Below are 9,833 nucleotides of genomic sequence, written 5' to 3'. Positions count from 1 at the left end.
CAGCTGCCTTAAGAATATCGGACAGACGAATACTGTAAGATCATTAAATAGTATTTGAAGCTCTGTCGAAGATTTAAGGTAGTTTCAAAACTCTGAGTTTGTCCGTTATACAAACTAATACCTTGTAAAACTTAAATTTTATACCCATTATACAATCTGCCAATAGGCCTATCTAAGTGAACCTTTTGGATCGCCGACATAATCTTACCTAGGCTACAGCTACTGCAACAAAAAAGTACATTATTGACAACATCTCATTAGACAGCAAATTGATAAACTAATTTATGTATATTTTATTCTTATAATATATTAATATAAACTATATATTTAAAATTAACCAGTAATAATTATTAATTTTTTTTTGTTTATTTCCAGACACTCCAATGTAATGTAAATACAACCTGAAAACTCGAATATTTCAAAACAAAATTTAACAAAATATGTTCCTAACATATCATTTAACATTGAAATTCATATAGTATTCTTATAACAATATAAAATAGTAATTTCCTCAAAAATGGCACTAAGTCAGGGTAAGTATAGACCCACTATATCCGCCATTGATGAGGTGGATGATCGAAATCTGAAAAGTGACGAGTTACAAAAACAACAAATCGAAGGGAGCGAAACTGCTCCATTGACAATAAATCAACAAAAATTTAATATTGACAATAATCTATCGCGAAAAGATCTAGAAGCACAAAATGATGGCGTCGGTGGGGGTAGTGATAGTAGCACTCAAGCTGAAACAGCGAACCTAAGTGGTAATGCCAGCACAAACAGACTGAGAGGTAAGTACATAATCTGTAAGAGCTTCATTTGCTTACAAATGCACTATATCACATTATAAAATTGTGTTTGTCTTTAAATAAATGTCTTCCATCAGCACTCCATTGCACTAATAAATGTACAACGAATTTTTCGTTAAAGACTTTTTGCTTTCAGGACGTTTATCAGTTGATGCGTTAATGAGATTATCGCGTAAACGTCGCATTTTATATATAACGACTGCCTGCTTTTGTGCCTTACTTATAGTGATTATAATCGTATTGATAGCTTCCTGGCCAGAAGTGCCGTTCTATTTCAAAGCGAAAGTCTGTTTGGAAAAAGAGTGTGTAGAAGCCAGTCAACAAATTTTGCTTTGGGCTAACACCAGTAAGAGTTCCTGTCGAGATACATATGAGTGGGCGTGTGGTAATTTTGCGCATGAGTACGCGGCTAACGATTATTTTGTTATTAAGCGCGGTGAATGGAATTATAAAACTTATAATGAGTATGAAGGTGGGTGCACTAATTCTTAAAACTGCTTTTGCTTTTATTTATTGCATTATTGTTGTTTGCAGAATTGAATGAATTAAACCGTTTCATATCAATGTTGCCATCATTTGACGGTTCATCTACTGTGGAGTCTATGATTTCGAGTTTGTATCGAACGTGCCGTGAAATAGATACATTAGATAAGAGCCAGTCGAGTTTGTTATTAAAACAAGCCATTAAGTCAGTTGGTGAGTGATCTAAATAAGATTATGTAAATATTTTTACTTTTTTTTATTATAAAGGGAAGAAAAACTATTACATTAAATGAAAGAGTAAAGAATAATTTTCTTAGAATGACTTTTTTTGTGTATTTTATATGCAGCTGCACTAAATGGGTTTATTATTTTGTTTAAAAAATTATAGTTGTTAGTGATTATTGATCACTAACCCAATAGCTCAATTAGGAGTGGTGAGAGGCACTTGATTGTAAGGACAGATGGCAGTTACAGTATTAACAAGTTTGGTTCATGGAACCATTAGTTGGTGTTGAATAAAGCTCGTTGCCTTCTTAATAATACGAAAGTATTTTTACGATTATTAAATATTATTGACGATAATATATTATTGATGGTACGTTGAGATATCGGCTACAAAGTTAAAATAGTACTTGGTGATGAATAATGATTGTAGTCTTGTTAAAAATACGAAAGTATTTTTACGATTATTAAATATTATTTAATATAAATATTATTACGATTATATTATATTATGATTATTAAAGAATATATTATTGATGGTACGTACGTTGAGATATTGGCTACAAAGTTAAAGTCAAAAACTCCTGAAAGTTAATCCATGTTTATAAAAATTTTTAAACTAGAATCTTATTTCGTTTATAGTATAAATTTTATTATATATTCGTTCAATAAACAAAAAAACAAAAATTGTGTGGTTATAATAATACTTTTGTGCCTTGCTTAAAAAGTGTTAGGTTCATTAAATTCCTAATTGGATGGTGGCAAGTATGTATTGCCTTGTGCGCTTCCAGATCCACTACTAATACTGCTACCAATTCCAGAAAAGCCGCCAGTGCCAATACTACTGGTACTAATACCAGAAAAGCCACCAGTACCAACACCACTGCTACCAATTCCAGAGAAACCACCAGTACCCACACCACTGCTTCCAATTCCAGAGAAACCACCAGTGCCAACACCGCTGCTACCAACACCTGAAAAACCACCAATACTACCACTGGTTTGGTGTACATTGGTAGAACTAGCACCAAAATCACTGCCACCGCCCAAGGATCCAATAACTGATTGTACTTGTCCCACACCACCGTCGGCATGTTCAGAGGTACCCTCAATTTTGTCATATTCAGCTAATTTATACAGAGAAAAAAAAAGTTAGTAAAGTATTTTTAGTAATAATGTCCATAAAAATATTTATAATACCTTGAATTTGTTTTTGAGCATGTGTAGCTTCATCTTCAGTTTTGTATTTAATGAAGAATACTTCTGGCTTGCTGGGAACAGTTGGTGCTGGTGTGGCAATGTCGTTAACCTCCAAAGCTGAATCCTTTTTGGACAATACATAAATGACTGTTTTCTCTTCTTTAGGTGCGTATTCAGCAGAAAGTTTAACATTAGCGCTGCTTGATGATGGTGCCTTAATAAATACAACACGATAGTTCTTTTGTGGACGTCCAATAACAAAGTGTTTGGAACGATCTAAAGAATCATGATCCTCAGGTGCAGAAATAGTAAAGAATTGTTTGTGTACGAGTGGTGCTTCAAAACCGCCCTGTTGTTGTTGATGATGTTGTACACCTTGTCCAGTTTGTACACTGTGACGATTTTTTCCAACACGTCACAAATAAATTATGATAGTTGAAAATAGCATGAAGTGATTATAGTAAACAAATAAAAAAAACCCAACAACAGAATTAAACTATTTTAGTCGAAACAAAATATATATATAGCATGAAGTTATTATTATTATTGTAAACAAACAAAACAATAGTATTAAGCTATTATTAGTAAAACCAAACCCACGGAAAAAATATTAGTCTAAGCTATGAAAAAATATATAAAGTATTAATAAAGTAAAAGGAATTATTTTAGAAAGTAAGATAATAATAAGTAATTATAAATTATCATAGAATTTAGTTATCAAAATTAAGAGAAACAATAAATCTCTTGAAAATACAAATTAAGTAATAATACTTCCGATTTCTTTGAGGGTAATTATTTTTGCAAAATTTTAATAATAAATATGCAGCAAACAACAACAGCAGAATATAGCGAGATCAGTAGCAGGCAATAACAACTTAAAAGAAAACTACACAGTATGCACTCAGAAGACAGTTATCCCGTTCTATAAAATCCGTATAAAAGGAGAAGCAAAGTAAAACACAGGGACTTGGCCACAGCACTTCGAACAGTGCACATCACCAGAGGTTCAATCACAGGTCGTGAAGCAGAACACTTCACAAGGTAATCACAGAGGTAATTATTAAGTCATAGAACTGATTCCTAGCAACACAGCCCTATCGGTAGTGTTGTTTCCTAATCCCACAGTGTAGCCCAGTCGGTAACACTGAACCTAGCAACACAGCCCTATCGGTAATGTTGTTTCCTAATCCCACAGTGTAGCCCAGTCGGTAACACTGAACCTAGCAACACAGCCCTGTCGGTAGTGTTGTTTCATAATCCCACAGTGTAGCCCAGTCGGTAACACTGAACCTAGCAACACAGCCCTGTCGGTAGTGTTGTCTCCTAGCCTACCTTTAGTCATTCTTTTGTGTTCTCTTATTTACAGGAGTTATATTAATTGTCCGTATTTATAATTACAATAAAATATCATTAGTACATAAGTATAACTATAAATATTGTAATAAATTTATTTTGAGAAAAATAATAAAAACCACGAAACTAACGAAAATAGCCCGTTTTTTAATTACGAGAAGATTCAGGGTTACAGAGAAAAAATATTCTTGTAACGACTCTGGGATCCGGCGAGAAAAACCCCGGCTTGAGAAAAAAAGGTTCTTTACAAGTGGCGCCCGAGCAGGGACCCTGAATACAACGTAGGAAACTTCGTAATATAATAATGAGTAAGGAGGATCCGATTTTAGCACGAACCTGGTTGGTCACATCACAGAACTCTTAACTCGAATGAAACGAATTTAAGAACTCTGGAAGAAAAAAATATATCAACGTATATCACACGTGGAATACAAAGGGGCAGATATGAGTCCTACAATGCGCTCACCCATTCAAACAATAGAACATGTGGAAAAATGGTCCTTCAGATATGACGGTGGTGAGGATCCATTGAGTTTCATCGAACACATAGAAGAACTGGCAGACAAGTATAGCATCGATGTAAACTTAATTCCACGCACAATGCCCTTACTTCTCGAAAATAATGCACTAATATGGTATCGCAACAACAATTGTCGTTGGCAGTACTGGACACATTTCAAGGTTGATTTTCTAAAGTTTTTTATCCCGTCTAGATTCTTTAAGCAAAAACAAAAACTACTGCAATCCATAGCCGTCGAAGAACAACAGCAGCAAGTTAAACAACAACGACAGCAACAGCAGCAGACTAATCAACAACAAGAGCAGCAAGTTAAGCAACAACGACAGCCACAACAGCAGACTAATCAACAGCAACAGCAGCAAGTTAATCGACAACGGCAGCAGCAGCAACTACAAGATACGCTAGAACACGGCGTACAACAACAAGATCCAAGACCTACCAAAGTGAAAATACAACAAGATCCGAAATCTACTAAAGCACCAAAGTTACAACAATACCGAGATCCAAGTCCTATCAATACAACACCTAGCCGAGATTCACAGCAACCACAAGACACGCTAGAACACATCGTACAACAACAAGATCCGAGACCTATCAAAGTAAAAATACAACAAGATCCGAAATCTACTAAAGCACCAAAGTTACAACAATACCGAGATCCAAGTCCTATCAATACAACACCTAGCCGAGATTCACAGCAACCACAAGACACGCTAGAACACATCGTACAACAACAAGATCCGAGACCTATCGAAGTGAAAATACAGCAAGATCCGAGACCTATCAAAGTGAAAATACAACAAGATCCGAAATCTACTAAAGCACCGAAGTTACAACAATACCGAGATCCAAGTCCTATCAATACAACACCTAGACGAGATTCACAGCAACCACAAGACACGCTAGAACACATCGTACAACAACAAGATCCGAGACCTATCGAAGTGAAAATACAGCAAGACCCGAGACCTAACAAAGGGAAAACACAGCAAGATCCGAGACCTATCAAAGTACAAAAGTTACAACAACTACAAGGTACACAAGAGCAAATAGTACAACAGCAAATAAAATTTATTGAAACACAACAAGGCCAACAGGAACAATTACCATACCAAATTAAGGAACGTTGTCTCGAAACAGATGACAAAGTCAGCACAGAAAAACAGCAACGGCAAACGAAAATTTGTTGTACAACCCAACCGGAGAACGATCAGATTGTCACTACGGCCCAAGACAAATTTTATAAAATATTCAAAACTCCGAAGAAACGTTACAGAAGCCAAGCACTATAATTTACGACCCAGAGCATGGAAACCACAGATTGGCGATATGGTTTTAGTCAAACACATCCACTATCCAACGCTCAGGCTCATTTTGCTGCAAAACTAGCCCCAGAACCACCGCAGAACTTTGGGAACGGATACAGAGGGACGCTCAAAAGTTAAAACGGGGCCGTCGCCATGTTTTTATGTGCAAAATCAGGAAAAAAACATAAGGTGCTCATAGCAAATTCTGGTGCCATCCGGGTCGTTCCCCTTTCCAATGAAGGGAGGGAGTGTGACGATTTTTTCCAACACGTCACAAATAAATTATGATAGTTGAAAATAACATGAAGTTATTATAGTAAACAAATAAAAAAACCCAACAACAGAATTAAAACTATTTTTAGTCGAAAAATATATATAGCATGAAGTTATTATTATTATTGTAAACAAATAAAACAATAGAATTAAGCTAATATTAGTAAAACCAAACCCACGAAAAAAAATATTAATCTAAGCTATGAAAAAATATATAAAGTATTAATAAAGTAAAAGGAATTATTTTAGAAAGTAAGATAATAATAAGTAATTATAAATTATCATAGAATTTAGTTATCAAAATTAAGAGAAACAATAAATCTCTTGAAAATACAAATTAAGTAATAATACTTCCGATTTCTTTGAGGGTAATTATTTTTGCCAAATTTTAATAATAAATATGCAGCGAACAACAACAGCAGAACATAGCGAAATCAGTAGCAATAACAACTTAGAAGAAAGCTACACAGTATGCACTCAGAAGTCCGTTATCCCGTTCTATAAAATCCGTATAAAAGGAGAAGCAAAGTAAAACACAGGGACTTGGCCACAGCACTTCGAACAGTGCACATCACCAGAGGGACTTGGCCACAGCACTTCGAGCAGTGCACATCACCAGAGGGACTTGGCCACAGCACTTCGAACAGTGCACATCACCAGAGGTTCAATCACAGGTCGTGAAGCAGAACACTTCACAAGGTAATCACAGAGGTAATTATTAAGTCATAGAACTGATTCCTAGCAACACAGCCCTATCGGTAGTGTTGTTTCCTAATCCCACAGTGTAGCCCAGTCGGTAACACTGAACCTAGCAACACAGCCCTATCGGTAGTGTTGTTTCCTAATCCCACAGTGTAGCCCAGTCGGTAACACTGAACCTAGCAACACAGCCCTGTCGGTAGTGTTGTTTCCTAATCCCACAGTGTAGCCCAGTCGGTAACACTGAACCTAGCAACACAGCCCTGTCGGTAGTGTTGTCTCCTAGCCTACCTTTAGTCATTCTTTTGTGTTCTCTTATTTACAGGAGTTATATTAATTGTCCGTATTTATAATTACAATAAAATATCATTAGTACATAAGTATAACTATAAATATTGTAATAAATTTATTTTGAGAAAAATAATAAAAACCACGAAACTAACGAAAATAGCCCGTTTTTTAATTACGAGAAGATTCAGGGTTACAGAGAAAAAATATTCTTGTAACGACTCTGGGATCCGGCGAGAAAAACCCCGGCTTAAGAAAAAAAGGTTCTTTACAATATATGGTCAAGTTAGAAACTGTAAATTTTAGAAATTCGCTAGGCATCACTCAAATATGATCACTTATCAACCTCTAGAAAGTTAATATTCTCGATAGGGAACCAATGGAATCGATGCGCAGGCTTATTAACTAGTGATCTCTGAATTTATATTGCTATAAAACATATTTATTGCTATCAATTTATGGTATCGTTAAAAGGTATGTAGCTTTGGCACGTTAACCCAGAATCATGATAGATTCTGGATTCTAGAAATTCTTGGAATAATAAAAAATATATCATATATACTAAAAAGTAGGTCAATAGCTCTCTGTCTTATTTTTACTAATATGTTCTATATGAAAATAATATAATTTGAAGACAGTTTATTAATATTTTCAATATTATATAGATGAAAAAAAAAATATATATAGTACATCTAGGATACAATTTTTTTAAAGGCAATAGAAAGGAAGAAGTTCAGCGAACTCATCTACATATATATTGAATATTATGTATTCATTTATTTTTAATAAATTTTAAATTTATTTTATGTATAATTTTTTAATATATTATTTTTAGTTGTATTATTTATATATTTTTTGATTATAAGATGTTTCAGATGTTCCTTTAACTCCTACCTCTGAGGTTGTTGATTTGACAGAGAGTGATATACTAGGTGAGTACTGAGTGAATAAAACTTCTGCTTATTTATTTATTTATGTGAGGGTGCCTATTTCGCTATAATTGTTTTATAAATTTCTTAAAAAAAAAAATAAAATAAAATCAATTAAAATAATTATAATGTCTTCATATATGTATGTAAATGTATTGTTTTCAATTAAAATAGTCACCAGGTGAATTAAAACAATTTGAATAAATTGGTATGTAAAATTAAATAAATATATTTAACATATACTAAAATATGTTACATATATCAGAGATTATTCATATTAATCACTTACTACAATATTACTAAAAATACTTTTATAAATAATAAAGAAATATCAGTTCTTCTCGTTGAGATTTGAACTAAACCGATATATGTTAAAGGTCTGTTATCAAGAGGCTTTAGAATAATTTTTTAGAGCTAAATTCAAAAATGATGGCAAAAAGAAATTCAGCTTATACAGCTTAAAAAAAGAGTGGAAGACATATAGACAAGCAGACCAGTTAAATATCGCTACATCGCTTTATATTCTGTTGTTGATGAAGAGTATATAGAGTGGCCCAATTGAATTGAGCTGGTCAGCATTATGTCTTTAAGACAAATCTAATTTAATTAAATCAAAAGAAAAAAATGAAAAATTGAAAACAATTAAATTTAATTTATTCTTCAATGTATGTATTTATTTTTAATTTTCTTCAGAGTGAATTATGGCGCTAAGTCAATCAAGAAATACATCGCGCCCGATAAGACTTTTGAACTCAACTAATTGGGTTGCGTTCATATTATGTGTTCATATTGTAAATTATTGAATTAGTAAAGAAGTTGTTAAAAATTTTGAACTATACTTTATTTTTGAAACAGTCGAAGTCGGTGCAAATTATTTCATTAATATTAGGATTGAACTATATAAAATAAAGAATACTATAAAATAGAATAAAATAAGCATAGAACGTTATAGTGAAGCGTAGCATTGTGGTCTTAATGGATTTTATGAAGAGTAAGTTGTCTCTAAAGTAAACAGAAATATTTTTCTCCATTCCATAAGGGCTATCCTACTTACCACTATCTAATCTTAGAGCAATCAGTCTCCACACGGGGAGGTACGCAGATCTTAGATCAATCACTGAATGATTATGAAATTTATGAGTGGTATACAATTTAGTCAATGAGATGGGTGGGACCCTGTAGTACCCACAGCTATCAAAGAGTAAAAGTGCCTAGTTGCGCTGACTCGAAAAAAAAGGATCAAAAAAAGGATCCATAAGGGCTAAATTATTTTCCATCAACGAGCAGGTACTTATTGAGGCCGTCAATATTTCCCGCAGGTTAGTTAGCTGAACGAAAGCACGTTGATAAAAACATTAACACTTGACTTGAACAAAACTATTTTCCCTTCTGATACTCTTAAAGGAACCAGTGAAAGGCAAGCCACACCAACTATTGTTCACAATATTGTGTTATTTTTCCGCAGCTATTTGGGATTTCACACAAAGTTATGTAGATTTGATTAGTCTACTTTCGGTATCTTTACAAGGTAAATGAAGAAACAGTCTCGTAGGTATTGTAACTGTTTCGTCTGCAATCGGAGGCAAATACAGATAGTGTTGAATATATTTTATTTTCTATTCGTAATGGTAGTTTCTACACACCCAGCAAAGCACTTATACAATGTTTAGTTAGTACCTCAAAAAGCACACGAGCTGTAGATTTGCTGAACCGCAAATGATTTTTCATTTTTCTTCTATATAATGGCCAT

The 9,833-nt window shown here is 33.8% G+C and overlaps 2 protein-coding genes across 2 annotated transcripts in view; one reads left to right on the top strand and one right to left on the bottom strand.

Annotated features, from left to right (window-relative positions):
• The first annotated feature begins 388 nt into the window (after positions 1–388).
• On the top strand, positions 389–2,109 carry LOC119666955 (protein gone early-like). The gene is made up of 4 exons (XM_038076234.1): positions 389–791; positions 946–1,281; positions 1,344–1,505; positions 2,039–2,109. The coding sequence occupies exons 1-4, from the start codon at positions 518–520 to the stop codon at positions 2,107–2,109; spliced, it is 843 nt and encodes a 280-aa protein (XP_037932162.1). The 5' UTR covers positions 389–517.
• Positions 2,110–2,210: 101 nt separating this feature from the next.
• The window catches only part of LOC119666954 (keratin, type I cytoskeletal 10-like), a 55,978-nt gene continuing 48,355 nt past the window's right edge, over positions 2,211–9,833 (bottom strand). The window contains exons 2-3 of the mRNA XM_038076233.1: positions 2,715–3,106; positions 2,211–2,641 (exon numbers count right to left, since the gene is read on the bottom strand). Of these exons, the coding sequence (XP_037932161.1) occupies positions 2,262–2,641; positions 2,715–3,106 (772 nt within the window). The 3' untranslated portion in view covers positions 2,211–2,261. The remainder of the gene's footprint in view (positions 2,642–2,714; positions 3,107–9,833) is intronic.

The sequence above is a fragment of the Teleopsis dalmanni genome, chromosome 1 (assembly GCF_002237135.1).
Source record: "Teleopsis dalmanni isolate 2A chromosome 1, ASM223713v2, whole genome shotgun sequence".
Taxonomy (NCBI): Eukaryota; Metazoa; Arthropoda; class Insecta; order Diptera; family Diopsidae; genus Teleopsis; species Teleopsis dalmanni.
The sequence above is the reverse complement of the archived record's forward strand: the minus strand, read 5'-3'. Positions and strand labels throughout refer to the sequence as shown.

Coding starts and splice junctions, on each gene's coding strand:
- LOC119666955 (XM_038076234.1), top strand. CDS start 518: ATGGCACTAAGTCAGGGTAAGTATAGACCCACTATATCCGCCATTGAT. Junction 1,282..1,343: donor AACTTATAATGAGTATGAAG/GTGGGTGCACTA, acceptor TGTTGTTTGCAG/AATTGAATGAATTAAACCGT. Junction 1,506..2,038: donor ACAAGCCATTAAGTCAGTTG/GTGAGTGATCTA, acceptor TGATTATTAAAG/AATATATTATTGATGGTACG.